At 36.0% G+C, this 18,855-nt stretch overlaps 1 protein-coding gene across 7 annotated transcripts in view; it reads right to left on the bottom strand.

The window, feature by feature from the left end:
• The window catches only part of THADA (THADA armadillo repeat containing), a 313,719-nt gene that overhangs the window by 214,365 nt on the left and 80,499 nt on the right, over positions 1-18,855 (bottom strand). For all 7 annotated transcript variants that reach the window (XR_003434060.1, XM_027113258.1, XM_027113257.1 and 4 more), the window contains 3 exons: positions 16,863-16,976; positions 11,438-11,560; positions 4,265-4,356 (listed from right to left, as the gene is read on the bottom strand). Coding sequence is in view for 6 of the 7 variants with exons in the window: in XM_027113258.1 (XP_026969059.1) it covers positions 4,265-4,356; positions 11,438-11,560; positions 16,863-16,976 (329 nt within the window). In the remaining variant the exon portion in view is untranslated. The remainder of the gene's footprint in view (positions 1-4,264; positions 4,357-11,437; positions 11,561-16,862; positions 16,977-18,855) is intronic.

The raw sequence follows: 18,855 nt of genomic DNA, 5'->3' as shown, positions 1-18,855 counted from the left end.
TACAAACATTTTCCTCTTAAGCTGTATTAAATCATCCTAGGCTATTAATTTGAATATGAGCTCTCTCTAACAAGACAGAATTGAGATTGTACTTAACACTGAAAACAAGATTATTCTTTTGTTCCTCTTTTTCAACCTACCTGTTTCCATGTACCCCAAATCTACTCATCCCCAAAGCTTTACAAGAAACACAGTCCCCCCAAGTGCTCCATTCAACTCTCCCACTAGTGAATTTCTAACGCAGCCATTATTCAGACCACATTGTGTAGCTGATTACTGTATGTTGTCTTCTATTTGTATCTGCTTCACAACAGATGACAATTCTCGTTTCCCGAGCTGAAACGTAAGCTCCTTGAACAAGGTCCACCTTTTATATTTCTCATGGACTCCTCTACTGTGTCAATATTGAGTTCATGACAAATGCTTACGAATTCTTATTGGCTGACTGATTTAAAATGAAGAGAGAGCAAGAGCTATAGAACACTCTGTACACTGAGCACCTGTATGAAGCTTTGGCAAAGTCTAAAGTAAAGCTTTTCAGACTACTACATGTATATTGATATTTGTCCTTTACCTGGGAATAGAACAGTTGAAGGTTAATACACAAAGGGGCTAAAAGGAAAGACCTACAGTTAAAGATCACACTGGTTTAGCTCCTGCCCTGTAAGGAATGAGGAACTACCAAGGTGAGCCCACTCACAGTGCAGATGGAGGCTATTTTGGAATGCCCGGCACACTCCCCACATCACAGAGCTGAGTAGCTTCTGATTCTATCAATACAAAGGATCAATTACTCATTCTGTCAGGCCAAGTCAGTCCGGGGGTAATAAATAGAAAGGAAAGGAGCTTTAGAAAATTTTAATGTAATACCATTATTTAAAACAAACAAGTGAAACATGTTTTCTCATTCTTCATAATCTAAAAGACACATCTAGAACAAGGCTAGTGAGCTCTAGAGTTCAATCATTTCAAGCATACTCTATATACTTATAAATGGGGATGCAGAACCTCTGCTCTTTTCTTTATACATGAAACGGGAACTTCTTGTCCCTACTACCAAGCAGGTACTGTTGTGTTCTAGGCACCGGGAACATAGCAGTTCACCAAACTCATAATTCTAGTAACAATTACATAAAGCCTAGCTTAGTGTATATATATATATATATATATATATATATATATATATATATATATATATATTTTAATTAGCTTAGTATTTGATAGAAATAAAGAGGCTTCAAGGATAGTCCAAATCTCTTACCTTACAGGAGAAAACCAAGGCCCAGACAGGTTAACTAATTTGTTTCAGTTGGTTATGGCAGGTCTATGGCAACAAAGCCAGGAGGAGAAACCAGATTTCTCATCTCTCATCTAGTAACAAAATTTGCTTATTCAGTAAGCAAGTATTTCTGGCCATTACATGCCAGACACTATGCTAGGCACCAGGTATACAAAAATAAGGATAAGATACTGACCCTGTACTCAAAAGCACAGGGGAACTGTAAGACAATGAGATGAGTACAATAATAGAAGTGGTAACAGAGAAAAAGCAAACTACATCTCTAATTGCATAGGACTTCCAATATTTTAAAAGAAAATGAACTGTTACTAGTTTGTTTTATTCTCCCTATAGCCCTATGAGTACAGAACACAGATCTTATTATTCCTGGTCTATAGATGGAGAAATTGAAGTGCAAAGCGGGTAAGGGAGTCTATTAAGGTCATCTCCAGTGGTAGCAAAATGCTTAGAAACCAAGTCTGTTTACTCCAGGATAGACTTTCTTTCCACTCGATGGGAAAGGCAGATGTTCTTTTTCTGTCCAGTTCCCTTCTGATCAAGACCACACATTTGTAAGACTGTGCGCAGAACAATCTGTGGCTGTGAAAGTAGACTTCACTGGCCTATGAGGTCTCATTGGCTGAGTTTAGTTATTCAGTGGTTGAGTAACCAACCAACAAGACATCATTATTACTAGCATTCTTACAGTGCCCATGATACATACACAGAATAGAAGCAAAAGGTTCTGCCCACAGGGAGTTAATATTGTAGTGGACAGGTAAATAAACATTTCATCCAAAAGTGACATAATTAAACAAACTACAGCTAGAAAAATCATTACAAATAATGGCAAGTTTAAGACACTAAAGGTTTTGCAGAGCATATCTAGTGGGTCCTGCCGAGAAATATACTCTTTAAGGGTTAAACAAAGAACAGAAGCCTTGTATATATAATGACATATACCAACCTTCAGGTTATTGAAATAAAAACTCTTACCAAAAATACTTATCACATTAAAAATAATTAACTTTTTAATACCTTCATTTCACTTTTCAGCTTTATTCAAAACAATTATATGAATATTCTATTTCCCTCTTTCTAAGAAAGTTATATATTTTGTAACCTTTCCTATTTAAGAGGAATGAATTTATAATGGACGTTCACATCAGCAAGCTGTGGCAAAGAGATTACAACGGTGTGGTTTCATTGTGCTATTCTTCCACCCTCCTTCAGATGCAACCTACATAAAATGAATCTGATCATTTTCTCCTGTATAAAGTAAAATTTGTATACACATCCAAGAATCACTCACTTCATAAAAAGTAAAAGGGAAAAAAAGCATTTCTTCATTTTCGAGTTCAGTTTTAAACATTAATTTCACTTGTTTGATAACCTCATATCATATTTTATTTATGCACTATTTATCATGGCCTTATAATATGACCAAACTGTTTTAAACCTTAGCACTTTATTGAATTATTAACAAAATAAGCAAAGCTAAAAAGAAACAAGTATTAGTGATTTCAAACTAGTGACAAGAAGAATTTATTTAGGAACCAGCTAAATAGTAAAAATTACAATCAACCTTTCAAAGGAATAATGTTATCATTATTAGAAATACAACTCAGCTAAAAAAAAAAACAACTCTCTAGTATTTCCTTAGTATACTCAAGGAATTCACACTTACAGCCAACTGCTTTCCATTTAAATATTTATTGAATTTTATAGGGTGATAAATAGCAATTTAAATAACAATTCAGAACTACCAGTAGATTTCATTAGATTTACCAACGGTGCATCATAAAATTATTTCATGATATTTTCTCATTCCTAAGACTTAGTTCCATCACAAGAAAATATATTTTAATAAACAAGAGCTTAAAACCTGACTTAAAAGTGTGATCATCAACTTTTTTAGGCAGGAGAGGAATAGGGCCTGATTTATCTCTAGAGCATCAAGAGCAAGACCACTGGGCCAAATCAGATATAGTAAATGAAGTTAAGAAATGATTAAGCCTGCAGCGACAGTGACATCTAGTGTTAACAACTGCAAGCCACTAGACTAACACTAAACCCTCCTAAGTGCTAAAGAAACAGCTATTCAAAGCTTCTCTTCTTTAAAAACCAACAAACAGAACTTGTGCATTGTATCTAAAAATTACTCATAATCAAAATATTTCAGTAAGTTTTTTTCTCAGACGTTAAAAAAAACCTTAAGAGGAAAATGTCTTAGAGAGTAAACATAACACCGAAGACCTAAAAGTAAAAAGCATTGTTTATTCTGTGTGACCAACATCCGTAACTGCTCCCCTTGGTTAGAGGTTAATGTAAAAGTAATCTGGGACATGTCCCGATGAGTGTACTATAAACATTTAAACTTCCAGTTACTATAAAAGCAAAGATATTGCACAAGCTAGTACCTGATGACACATCAAGAAAAAGCAATATAGGACATTTCAGGAATACATGAAGATGTAAATCAAAAACAAAACAAAACAAAAAAACGAACTTTAGCTGTTGCATTGAGAAACAAGCTCTACATTTCAGCCCTTGCTACTCTGATATATATATTTTTGCTGCTTTGAAAGGTCCACTTATTAAACAGTAGATATTTTTGCCCAAGGGATTAGAATTTGGCAGCATAGGTTAATTTACCATAGTATTTTTATAGTTTTATGCTCTAGATGAATCTATAAAAGTAAGCAAAATTCCAAAAATTATTTTTGGCCAGGACAATTTTTTTTTTTTCTTTGCCGTACACGGGCCTCTCACTGTGTGGCCTCTCCCATCGTGGAGCTCCGACGCGCAGGCCCTGTGGCCATGGCTCACGGGCCCAGCCGCTCCGCGGCATGTGGGATCTTCCCGGACTGGGGCACGAACCCGTGTCCCCTCCATCGGCAGGCGGACTCTCAACCACTGTGCCACCAGGGAAGCCCCAGGACAATATTTTGTAAAAAAGTAAAGTTAGCATTAGATGAAGCTTACCTATTTTTTTTGGAAAGTTCATCCTTTCCCCTTTTAACTCCAAATATTCTTGTGATCAACGTACTGAAGAGAAGTGTGGATGAATTTCTCACCTAATGTAAAAATAAATACACAATAAAGGTTAAGAAATATTCATGGCATGAAACCAACATTTACAATGTTCAAACTAGACATTCAAAATCATTACCCGATTGCCTAGTGTGGGGCTAAAGAAGATGTGGTTTATGTCCATAAAAGTAGACAATTTTCAATAACTTTATAGTAATTACTTCAATGATTTCCTCTTAAACTGAGCTCTACCGTCCAACCACATGCACACAACACAGCTTTTTCCTATACTTCTAATATTACCACCAACTGTTTTCATTATCCCTTTGTACTTGTATCATTAAATAACACTTCAAAAGAAACAATAAATTCATTTTCCCACATCATTTCTGATGATGAATATCCCAAGAAAGAGCTCAGCTCTTTCCTTTTATTTTCTGTAATCATTTACCTATGAGAAAATACTTATCAGACCTAACTCAAAGGATCCACAGTATTAATATGGCCAAGAAAATATTTAATATCATATACAAAATGTTATTAACCACACAACTGCAGTAACCTAAGTAATTTTAACCCTAAGATTATCTGAGGCAACTGGTTCACAGAAATAAGAAGAAAAAACTATAAACATGAATCATTTCTTCAAATGGTAATAATAAAGCAGATCTATTTCCAAACCAATATGTCAAGACGCTTTCCTACATCATAAAAATGTCTTGAAAGCCATGGGATATTGGGCTTCCTCAATTACCTTGCCAAATCAGAGTAGAGATGTATAAATATATACTGACTTCCCTATAGTGTGTAAGGCCCTATACCAACCCCATGGAGAATGTCCAGAAATAGAACACACACACTTACTGCTAACACAGAGCTTATATTCTAATTAGATAGGAGTCATATGGTGTGTTAAATAGCAATATAAGAAAAAAGGTAGTTAAAAGTAACAATGTAGGATTTAGAAGATAGCTTCCTGAAACTACTGCAGTAAGGATCACAACTCAAATGCCCATAAGGACAGTGAGTGACAGAGGCAGCAGAGGATTGGGTATAATGCAGTCACTATTCAGCTTCAGCTGAAGTTGCTGCCTTGAGGGGAATGTAAGCCCAGTGTTGCCAGATCTTCTGCTTTTTCAAGAGAAGCCAGAAACCCCAACTTTTATGTGAAATCTATTTTGAAAAGTTGGCAACAAATTAAAGGGAAAAAAAAAACTATTGTGGAAGCCAAATAAAACACAGTTGTGGGCCAGATTTGACCTATCAGCCACCAGTTTGCAACCTCTCCTCTAGAAGCACATGACTGACTCAATTTATATGTGGTAACTCTTGAAATGGACCACAGATACACTGGCACAATTCATACCATAATTGTAATAAAACGCTAAAATTGGACAAACTCACTTACGTCCATTCAACAGTTAACAAACATTAATGAAGTCCCTACTGTGTGCCTTGCCTAATATCCCCAAACCCATCACTGTCCTGTTACTCTATCAACATCGCCTCTGGCCTAGCTCAGGTCTTGATTATCTCTCACCTAGGCCATTGACTTGGTTCCCAAAGACTCCTTAGGTTCAAGATGACTTGGTAACGCCATCCAGGACCCTATCGTCTCTCAAGAATCATACAAAAAATATAAGAAGAAAAGAAAAATCAAAACACAAACTCCATCCTGCCCTAAACCAAACTTTCTGGCAAAGACTGCCAGAAGCAGTAAACTTAAAACAGGAGTGTCTGGAAATGAAAGAGGATGCCTGCTGAGGCATACCTTATCAAAACTGTAGAGGACTGTTCTACAAAGTGAATGGGCACCCATCTGCCACCCCAACCAAGAAAGAAAACTCCCTTGTTTGATTTGATAGACCAAAGGCAGGAGACACATAATGTCTTTTAGTAATGTTAAGATGGATCAAACAGATTACCAGCTTGATCCATTCATCGAGTTCCCTCATTAGTAGCCAGTGATTATCATTACTTATTCCAGTAGGTATAGCAAATTAGTGATATTCTACCATTAATTAGTTACAATTTTCAGAAAAACTACCATTAAAAAAAAAGCTTTCCTTCATGAGCTATTTGGTCATTCTGTTATCAGTTAGTACAGAATTATTTCCATAAATTTACCAGTGTGCAGAATGAGTTCATGTCATAGTAACCTCCAAAGGTGAACAAATGATAAACTTTTAAGACATTTTAAAAAATTAATTTTCCTGTTATTGAGATATAATTCACATACCATAAAATTCACCATCTTAATGGTACTATTCAGTGGTTTTTACTATGTTCACAAAGTAGGAAACTATCACCACTATCTAATTCCAGAATATTTTCATGACTCCAAAATGAAACCCTATACACATTAACAGTCATTTCCTATTCTCCCTCACTAGGCAAGTACTAATCTACTTTCTGTCTCTAGGGATTTGCCTATTCTGGATGTTTCATATTCATGAGATCACGTGACATGCAGCCTTTTACGTCTGGCTTCTTTCATTTGGCTTTCATTCTCAAGGTTCACCCATGTTGTAGCATGTATCAGTATGCCATTCCTTTTTATGGCTGAATAATATTCCACTGAATGGATATACCACATTAAAAAAATCTACTCATCATTTGATGAACACTGGGTTGTTTCTACTTTTTGGCTATTATGGATAATGGTGCTATGAACACTCACATACAAGTTTTTGTGTGAACATGTTTTCACTTTTCTTGGGTATATACCAAGAAGTGAATCTGCTGGGTCACATGGTAACTCTATGTTAACCTTTAGAGAAACTGCCAAAGTGGCAGTACCATTTACATCCTTATCAGCACTGTACGAGAGTTCCATTTTCACCAGTTCTCCAAATCCTCCCCAATAATTGTTGTGGTCCACCTCTTAAATTATAGCTATCCCACTGGATATGAAATGGTTATCTCATTGTGGTTTTGATTTGTGTTTTCCTGATAATGAATGATGTTAAGCATCTTTTTTTTTTTTTTTTTTTTTTTTTTTTGCGGTATGCGGGCCTCTCACTGTTGTGGCCTCTCCCGCTGTGGAGCACAGGCTCCAGACGCGCAGGCCCAGCGGCCATGGCCCACGGGCCCAGCCGCCTCGCGGCATGTGGGATCCTCCCGGACCAGGGCACGAACCCGCGTCCCCTGCATCGGCAGGCAGACTCCCAACCACCGCACCACCAGGGAAGCCCAATTATCACTTGTCACCACCTTTATTAATATTTCTCTATTCTGAGCCACTATCATCACTTGGCAGAACTATTACAATAGCTTCCTGATTGGTCTTCCACCTTCCCTCCTGCCATCTCACAATCGAGCCTTCACTTTTCACTACATCAGTCAAAGCCCATCATCCCCCTACGGTGAAACTCTCTCATGTAGGGTTTTTCAACAGCAGTGGAAGCCAAGTGTCAAACCCCAGACACCAATGGTGACTGTGGCTCATCCAGCCATTTCCAGATTCAGATGAGATACTACATCACAGGGCATGGGATCTGGCTTCTCTAGCAGCTGCCCAAGGGTTGTGTCAACACCTGCACAAGTTGTGTTAATGCCCCAAGGGGTGAACTTTGACCAATAAGAGAGAGAAGGTAGGACTGTTCCCAGGGCCGGTAGTTTCACATGGCCTGGCTAGAAGATACACCACATGACCAGACAAGCAGCTCAGTTTTCCTGCAAGTTAAACTACAACACCTGCTTGATAATGTCTCTTCTCTTTTCTTGCCTCACCTCCCTTTTTCCTTCATTCCTGCTACTGTAGGTTTGTACCATTCAATAAAACCTTATAGCCTGGGTGCCCAGGCTATACCTCCAGCTCTGTTTTCTAAGGACAGGGTCAAAACCCTACAAGGTAAGTAAGATACACCTTCGCCGTATTCCTATAATACCCCAAACTTTCCCCGATAATAGCACAGATTCTAGAATCACACAAATAATAGTTGTATGTCCTTGGACAAAGTTATTTCTCCTCTCTCCTCTCTTTATCTGTAAAATGGGGATTCTAATAACAGAATCTACCTAGCAGGATTGCTCTGAGCATGAACTGAGCTAATCAATGTAAATGATACCAAGCACATGGAAAATAGTCAATAAGACAGTCACTATTATGATTGTCTTACTTATCCTTGTATTTCTAGTGTTTAATATTGTCTGTAACCAGGAGGTATGCCTAATGTTTTATATATATTTACAACAATACATTTCCCCTGGCTTTTAAAAATGCCTAATAGGTGGCAAAGACTGAGAGATTTGTGTGGTCTCAATACAAAGATTGAGGACTCTGTACAAACTATTAAATATACACATGAATGCTTCCTGGAAAATGTTCCTTTACTGCAAAGTGAAAATTAAGCTTATTTTACTTTTTTTTTCTCTAACTTACCAGGAAAAACAATTAAGCCAAAAGTACAGATGGAGTCACCTTTAGGTACAAGATATATTCCTGAGAAGATGTGTACAAATCAGATTTCTGTAAATCAAACCATATTTCACACACAGTCAGGAAAAACCACTCTTTAAACAACTTCACACAGAATGCTATGGTTAATTGTTTTGTAAAATGAAGACTTCTTCACATTCATTGAGTATGTTGACATGGTTCTGGCATAACTTAGATTAGGTTTTTATAAGGAAGGAAACAGAACAATTGATATATTTAAGTCAGAGTATGGATCATTATAGCTGTGATGTTTATTTTCTCTGGTAAAGCAAACAAACTGAATAGAAACAAAAAAGATTCCTTTAAAACACGTGTTAAAAGGGAAGATTCCCCCCAAATAAAACTATACATAAGCACTTATATATATATTTGTGCAGGCTTTTATAGATTATGTGTGCATATGAGTACTACACACACATAAAAGTCACATACAAAAAAGAGAAAGAAAACACATTCGAATGCTAAAGATTATTATATCTGTATGGTAGTTAAACCGGTGACTTTTCCTTTTATGCTTGTATTTTCAGACTTTCTGCAGTGTCCATGTGTTACTGTTTAAAAGGTCTCCAAACAAGACTTCAAAAAAAAAAGATCCATTCATTTCTGATACTTTCAGTTTTCCTAAAGTTGGAAAAGTCACCAGGTTTCACTCTCCGAAAGCCCTTTCATAGAGAACATTTCTCTGTTCATCTGGAATGAGTGGCTTAAAGAAAACAATACTGACATTTCTGGCAATCAGCTTTATGATCTCTACTCTTCCTGATGGTGAAGCCACATTCCTACCTACCTCTCCTGACGGTATACAGGTATCGCTCCGTTTTCCTGTAAATGTAAAAGGTAAACACCGTGTCCTCAGGAGTAGTTAGGCAATGCTCCTAGACAGAATTTCAGACATTTATCTTTCTTACAGGAAGATGTACGATTTTCCAGGCAACAGTTGGCAATCTTGAGGATTCCTCTTTACGTTGGGAGTCTGTGCCTTGGGCTCCACTGCAATATACTGACTGTCAATTAGAGGCTCATCAGAGAGTTATGAATTGGTTTGTGCAGCTCACTAATTGGAAAGCCTGCCTTTCTAGTAAATTCTCCATTCTGCAAGTAATATATTAAGGTCTAGCTTCTTTTCTCCTCTCCCTTTGCCAGTCTTTCTTTTTTTTAACGCTACAGTCAAGTGCCTACAAACCATAGGTTAGTCTCCTTTATTCTAGAAGGCACAGTGATGTAGAAAAAACAATAAAATCATGGTGTTTCTCCCAGGAATTATTAAAAAAAAGTGAAAGTTTACTTTCTTTAATCTGAAAACTGTACTGGGTATTGCCCACAATCTTGGAGTTCTGAATCAAGAAGTTTCTGGACAGTAATCATATTGCAAAAAACAAAAGAAAACAAAAAAAGTGACTCAGCATTTAACCTCCCCCATTTTCATGTTTTGCATCTGTTTTTTCACCTTTTCATATGTATATTTCCAGCATTCCCTCAACACACTGATACCCAGAGCCCACAACAGACACATTCAGATACTCAGAGTCATTCTGCTTCCAGCTCAACATCAAGTGCAATCAAAACATCAAATGAGATACCACTTCACACCTGTTAAGATGGCTGTTACCAAAAAAATAGAAAATAACAAGTGCCGGCGAGGATGTGAAGAAAATGGAACTCTAATGGGAGTATAAAATGGTGCTGCCACTGTGGAATACAGTTTGACAGTTCCTCAAAAAATTAAATACAGAATTACTATATGATATACACAAATGAATTGAAAGCAGGAACTCAAACAGATACTTGTACACCAATGTTCACTGCAGCATTATTCACCCTAAACAAAAAGAAACAGCTTAAGTGTCCATCAACAGATGAAAGAATAAACAAAATGTCATATACCCATATGATGGAATTTCATTCAGCCTTAAAAAGGAATGAAATTATGATACATGCTACAACATGGATGAACCCTGAAAACACTATGCTAAATGAAACAATCCAGACATGAAAGGACAAATATATGATTCCACTTACATGAGGTACCTAGAATAGGCAAATTCATAGAGACAAAAAGAAGAAAGGTTACCAGGGACTGGGGGAAGTGGGATGTGGGGAGTTACTATTTAATGGGTACAGTTTCTGTTTGGGAAGATGAAGAAGTTCTGAAAATGGAGAGTGGTGATGATTGCACAACACTGTGAATGTTTTTAATGCCACTGAATTGTATACTTAAAAATAGTTTAAATGGTCAGTTTTTAAATAAAGATAATTGACAGTTTAAACAAAAATAATAACAATGTAGTATGGGTTTACAATATACAAAAAAGTAAAATGTATAATAAAAGCACAAAGGTTGGGAGGAGAGAAATGGGAGTACATATTGCTAGGTTCTTATACTTTAAGATGGTAAAATATTACTTGAGGGCAGACTGTGATGTTAAAGATATATACTATAAACTCTAAAGCAAATACTAAAATAAGAAAACAAAGAGTTATGGCTAATAAGCCAACAAAGGAGACAGAATGTAACCATAAAATACCAAGGGTCAAAATGTAGCTTGATCCAAGGATTTATCCCTTGGAGTAACTCTTTAATAAAATGCAGTACATATTTTGTATCATCCAGTGAAAGGTTAGTTTATTAAAACCTACTCAGAGGTATAATTAAGTCAATGAAAATAAATAGCAAATGCACTTACTGCCCAGACTGGTGATGTAAAGCCCAGAATTGCAGCCTTAGCTCCATCAGCAATGTAAGGGGTAATAATTTCTCCCAGACGTGTATCTCTGAACAAGGCTCTAAGGATATTTAAAGCATGAACCTAGAATAAAAAGTTCAAAATCAGTTGTAGGTTGAAGACTGTGGTAATTCCAAATCTGTACATATCCAGTAGCATAGCCTCCAAACAAAAAAATTACCAAATTACAAGAAGAAATGGATAATTCACAAATAAAATAGATTTTAATAAAACATGCCTAATGATTGATAAATCAATTTTCTTAAGTTAGCAAGATTTGAACAATGCAATACAAAAGTTTGATCCAATGGACCTATGTAGAATCCCGCACCTAGCAAATAGAGACAATACATTCTTTTCAAGCACACATGAAACATTTATTTTTTAAAATGACCTCAAACCTAGCCACAAAGCCTCAACAAACACCAAAAAATTAATTTCTTACAGATTATGCTCTGATCACAGTGGAGTTAAGTTAGGAATCAGTTTCTTTACATACTTTTAAAACTGACACATTTTAAAACACTGGTCAAAGAAAAAAATTTTTAATATTTAGAGCTGAACAATAACGAACATGCTACACACTGACACTTGTGCGATGCATTTAAGTGGAACATAAAAGAAATGTACACCTTAAGTGGCATCTATTTAAAAAAAAGGCAAACCATTATTACAGAATGGATAAAAACAAGGTCCTACTGTATAGCACAGGGGACTATATTCAATATTCTGTGATAAACCATAATAGAAAAGAAGATAAAAAAGAATGCATATATATGTATAACTGAATCACTGCTATAGAGCAGAAATTAACACAACACTGTAAATCAACTATACTTTAATAAAAAAATGAATTGGAAAAAACGTCCAATTAAGATGACAGAAAAAGAACAATAAACTCAAAAGAGAGAAAGAAAATTTAAAAGAGTAGAAAATTTTAAAACATCAATGACATAACTATGAGCATTAACAAAACCGAAAGGTGATTCTTTGAAATAGAAACAAACCTCTGATGAGACTAACCAAGAAGAGAAGAAAATAAGCAATATCATGAATACCAAAGAGGACATGACTAAAGGTACATCAGAGAATAAAACAAAAATATTTCTACCCTAGTCAATTAGAAAAATTAAGGCAAAATGAACAATTTCCTAGAAAACAGAACTAATCAAAACAAATTCAAGGAGAAATGGAAAAGCTATATAGATATTATCGTTATATAAAGAAAATCAATAGTTAAAAATCCTACTCATAGACCAAAAAGAAAGCAAGACACCAAACCCACCAAAATAACACACACACACATACACACACACACACACACGCACACACACACAAACACATACACACACACAAAGACCCACATGATTTTATGGACGAATTCTACCAAATATTCAAAGAATATATAATCCCAATCTATTTAAACTGTTAAGAGAAGATGCCCAAGTTTATTTTATCAGTCCAGTACCACCTGGCTATCAAAATAAGGTAGGGACAACTACTTTGAGAAATGGTAGTATCTATTAAAGCTCAACATACACATACTCAATAACAACTCCTAAGTACTCAAAAGAAATGTACATATTTGTTCACCATTAGACGTGTCAAAGAATGTTCTTAAAAGTACTGTTCTTAATAAATAACCCCAAATTTAAAACCACCCAAATTTTCATTGACAGAAGAATGGATAAATAAATTGTATACTATTACATAGCAATGAAAATGAATAATTCACAACATGGATGGATATCGTAAACTTAATGTTCATCGAAAGAAATCATATCAAAACAGTATATAATGTATGGTTACATTCATATGAAATTTAAAAAAAAAACAGGTAAAGCTATGGTGTTAAAACTAAGCTAGTGGTTACATTTGGGGAAAAGGTACTGATTAGAAAGGAGTATGAATGGGCTTTCAGGTGCTAAAATGTTCTGTTTCTTGCTGGTTATAGAAATGTGCTCACTTTGTGGAGGCAAACATATTATTTGTACACATCTTTGTATGTTTGTTATAATTCAATAAAAAAATTTTAAAAATGAGGACAGGTACAGCATGAAAAAGGAAAACCACAGGTTAACCTCACTTATGAATCCAGTGAAAATATGTGAAAAAAATTTTTTTTTCAAATTTTTAGGTGAATCTAGCAATGTGTAAAAAAATCTATCATTTCAAAGTTGGGAGTTCATTCTCTGTAGGCAAAGATCCTATTACATTAAAAAGTCAATATAATTCATGATGTTTGCAAATTTTAGAACAAAACATTTATCTCAAAAATGCTTGAAAGCATTCAATAAAATTTGGTTTCCTTGATAACAGACACGTTAAAACCTACAGCAAATATCAGATACAACATAAGGATGTCTGCTATCTCTATTTCTATACAAAACTGTACTACAAGTGCCAGCCAGAAGAACAAGAAAATTTTTTTAAAGAATTAGAAGAGGGCTTCCCTGGTGGCGCAGTGGTTGAGAGTCTGCCTGCCGATGCAGGGGACGCAGGTTCGTGTCCCAGTCCAGGAAGATACCACATGCCGCGGAGCGGCTGGGCCCGTGAGCCATGGCTGCTGAGCCTGCGCGTCTGGAGCCTGTGCTCCGCAACGGGAGAGGCCACAACAGTGAGAGGCCCACATACCGCAAAAAAAAAAAAAAAAAAAAAAAAATTAGAAGAGTAAAGCAAATTTAGCATTACTAAGGATATGATTACCTATAAAGAAAATTCAAAGAATTTACAGACAAGTCATCAGTTGAATTACAGCAATTTGGGTAGGTTGCTGAACATTTCACAAAAGATGTGTAAGACTTTTAAGGAAAATTATTTTTAAATGTAATGAAAAACATTAAGGAAGATTTGAATAAGTGGAAAAATAAAGCCATGTACATGGACTGAAAGACTCAGTATCAAAAAAAGAAGTCATTTTCCCCAAATAAATAAATGAATTTAAATTCCAACCAAAATTTAAAAAGGGCTTTCTGGTTGAACTTAACAAGCTGATTCTAAAACTTATATGGAAGAGCAATGGGACAAATATTGCCAAGGTAATTCTGAAGGGAAAAAAAAGGAGACTCACCCTACCAGATATCAAAACTTATTTAAAAAAATACAGTAATTAAAATAGTGATTTGGGCCCAGGGACAGACTAACAGACTGATAGAATAGAGCACAGAAACAGACATGCGTATCGACAGAAACAGTACATGAGAAGTGGTGTTAGTACGACAGCACAAGAGGAAAGGATGTATTATATAAAGAAAATATAAAATATCTTTCTGACCCTGGGGTATGGAAGGCTTTCTTAAATGAGATCCAAATGCACAAACCATAAAAGAAAAGACTGACATATTCCGTTTTATTAAAATTTAAAACTTCCAGGCAATAACAGAATAATAAGCAAAGTGAAAAGAAGTGATAGACTAGGAGAAGCTATGTGTAATTCAAAGAACCAAAAAGGAAAAAAATATCAGGAAAATAATTTTAAAACAACAAAAAACCCAACTCCTGCAAAACAAAGACAAATAACCAAATTAAAGGTAGCCAAAGTCTTTAAATAGGCAATTCACAGAAGTTATACTAAAGCCTAATAAATACATGGAAAGATGTTAAAGCTAGCCAGTTATCAGAGAAATGCAAAATAAAACTGGGAAACACAAATTTCACACCAGGCAGAAAGGAAAACATTTGTATACAATGAAACTCTGCTTAGAAATTAAAATGAACTTGGAGCTCACTAATTTTAAAAAATGTTGACTGAAAAAAAGCCAAATTATAAAACAATGTGTAGATAACACAATTCATGTAAAAAAAAAAAAAAGCTCTTAAAAGAATGAAAAAAATGCACGAAATGATTTGGTTTAATGATTACAGATGAGGATGAGGAGGACCAAAGGTAAACAGAATATGGAGGAATCCACAGTGTATGCAACTGTATCTTTAACATTTTACTTCTTTTTTTTTTTTTTTTTTTTTTGTTGCAGTATGTGGGCCTCTCACTGCTGTGGCCTCTCCTTTGCGGAGCACAGGCTCCAGACGCGCAGGCTCAATGGCCACAGCTCACGGGCCCAGCCTCTCCATGGCATGTGGGATCTTCCGGGACCGGGGCACGAACCCGTGTCCCCTGCATCGACAGGTGGACTCTCAACCACTGCGCCACCAGGGAAGCCCACGTTTTACTTCTTAAACTTGGAACTAATTTCATGGATGTTGATTATTCACTGTACATTTTTACGTGCTGAAATATTTCACAGATAATAAAAAAATAATACAGAAGTAAACCATGGGAGGGGAGAAGGAAAGCAAGTCATCATCCAACACCTAGAAGAACTGGTCAGAGATAAAATATTAAATTTTCACCAATTTAATAAAAATGGTCACTAGTGGTAATTAATGACCTTGAAGCAGAGTAAGGTAATAATTTAAAGTACTCTTTAAAACCAAATTTCACTATTTTCAAGTGTTCTTATTAAACAATGTTATTTTTTAAAGTGATAGTCTAAGAAAATGGAGCCAATTATATTTTTCACACTTTTTGGGGGAAAATAAAATGATCATTTCTGAAAGGTGATCAGTAACTTTTTATTTAAAATTTTTAAAGAAATTTCACATCGTATAGTCACAGGCCACTATGTGACATGTGTTAATAAACCCTATCCTTTCCCACCGGTCTACATTCTGGCCCATGGGCTTCCCTTTAATACCTCCCACAGGCTCTGACATAAAACCATATGTACTTGACTGTAAACTTCAGCTCTTAGTCTGTTCTCTGACCTAGCATGGGCCTCCCACAGGTGGGTAGGAACATCCTACTATGAAGCATTTGCTGACAAAGCCTAGACAAGAAGTATCTCACAGGTATGCACTACCATGGAGTGGAGTGGAGTGAAGCTGTGAGGAACACTTAACCCAAATTCATACACACACATAAGTACATACTTAACTCAACGTTAGCAGTGACATAAAAAGGAGTATTAGCTAAAATTAAAATATGAATATACCCAAAGCCAGACACTACATTTTAGGGAAAGATCCAACTGCCCAATCATAAAATATACATCGACTCGAAGCACACATGAAATTTGAAGGTGATAGCACATTCATTTTTAAATTTTTAGATACAGTTGTAATATTACAAAATATCTTGTCTAAATTGAATGTTTTCACCACAGTTTAAAAACAGATCATCTTGGTCAATCTATAACAACTAAAGCAATGGTTTATCTTGTGGACTGGAAAAACCAAACCAAAACAAAACCCCTCTGAATAAGCTTCAAATGTCTGTCTTATCCTCAAGAGTTCTGTACCTTCAGCAGATTTTTTTTTTTCTTTTTAAGTACAGCAAAGATTTAAAACCACCGCCTTCCTAGCAGGGTTTGTATATTTCCATTATTACCTTAGGGACTGTGCTCTGTGAGTCATCTGTAGGTCCAGCCAAAGAGATTAACTCTTTCATAGTTATTTTCAACAAATCCATTTTGCCTTTCTTAGGTTCAGATGCCAACAATGCCTATGGAAAAACAAGACAGAAATTATCAGGACTATTATTTTATATACACCTGTTTGCTACTTCCCAGAATTGATTCCCCAATGCAAAATCCCCTTTATAAAAACATGTGGTGTTAAGCAAGTTAATTAAGCCACGTGGCCTCGGGCAAGCAGCTTAACCTCTCCATCCCTCAGATTCTTCGTCTGTAAAATTAGGTGGTGATATCACAGCATCTCTAAGGTCACCTCCAGTTTGCTTATTAATTATGTAATTCTAAGAGGTTGAAAATGGCTCTTGTTGACATCTCTTCTAAGACCATAACTGGGTAGCAGGTCTCAGACACAATAAGCACGTCAGTTTTAATAACAAATTTATCCAACAAGAAACTTCTCTTCACTTGAAAAACAAAAAACCTCTGGATTAAATTTCTTGTAAGGATTTGGAAACTCCCTGGAGATTGATCAGTTATTTAATTCTTCACAAGAGTCTACCTGGAGGACTATCAAACTGTAGCACTGGAAAGTCCATGGGACAAAAGGAAATACTACAAACTTCAAAGTGGGTCCTATATTTGAATATTCAAGAGGTGCTTATTTATTTTGTGTCTAACATTTTGCCAATATTCAATAAACATAAAAATAGGAATATCAAACCACTTGAAGCAATAGAAAGGAATGAAGTAGTGATACATGTTACAACATGGATGAGCCTTGAAACATGATGCTAAGTGAAAGAGGACACAAAGACAACATATTATATGATTCCATTTATACAGAGACAGAAAATAGATTAGCAGCTGTGTAGGACTGGGAGTAATGGGGAGTTTTTCTCCATAGCTAACACCAAGCAGAGGTTTCCACCAGAACAAGAACATTACTTTATTGGTAAGTTACGCTAGGAAAAATGGGGCCTCTCTGAGCAGATTTTTCCGATAATTTAGATTTTATTCAACTAAAATAAATAAGAAATCTCTATATGATTACTAATGTGTCTCCTAGGAACGATAGTTCTTTTTCCCCAAGAGCTGTGCATAGTTATGACATTCTTCCCAAGGCTGGGCTAAGAAGGTGCAGTTCTGACCCCTCTATCACTATAACCAATATGTAGTACCAGTTGGGAACCAGAGATGGAGGCACACAGCACAAAGATGCAACCAAACCTTGCTGTTGCATTCACACATGTCCTCAGACAGACATATGAGGCAAAAACACACTAGGTCAGAATGAATCAGAGGCAGGAGAATGACCCACACTGGTCCAGAACGGGTCAGATCAGAGAGGAGTCGATTTCTGAAGGTCACCAAAATCTACCCAGCAGAACCACCTCGGTGATCTCTATGCCAAATCAACCTCCACGACTGGTGCCCGTTGTCATAAAAATCATGACTCTGTGAATTTGAGGGAGGCATAAGAAAGGGAAAGAAAACATGTTGGGGCACTAAAAAACAGACTTCATTTCACTTATTTTCATTGCTTTTTTTATATCACCCCATTCCTAGATTTTATCTTCCTGAATATTAAACAAAGATCATTCAGGTCGGGTCTGATTTAGTATCGTGAAGACTTGGTTTTTATTCTTTGGATTCATAATGGTGACAGCCTCTTAATTTCAACACTGTGGAAATAAAATATTTTCTTATCGAGTAGCAATATCTGAGTATGCTGATATGAAGCAATCTTTAAGGTATAACATTAAGTGAAAAAAAGCAAGAGACAAAACAGTCTCTTGTGTGGAGTATGCTTTCATCTGTGTTAATAAAGAAAACACACACACACACACACACACACACACACACACACACAGCAGGGTGCCTGGGCTCAATTCTTAGTGCTGCTCTTACTATCCTTGTGGCCATTAGCAAATCACTTACCTAACTTTTCTAAGGCCCAGTTTCTTCATC

Source organism: Aethalodelphis obliquidens, unplaced genomic scaffold, assembly GCF_003676395.1.
Source record: "Aethalodelphis obliquidens isolate GAN/ISIS:26980383/991018 unplaced genomic scaffold, ASM367639v1 scaffold12, whole genome shotgun sequence".
NCBI lineage: Eukaryota > Metazoa > Chordata > Mammalia > Artiodactyla > Delphinidae > Aethalodelphis > Aethalodelphis obliquidens.
Note: the sequence above shows the minus strand (reverse complement) of the source record. Positions and strands in the feature narration are given on the sequence as shown.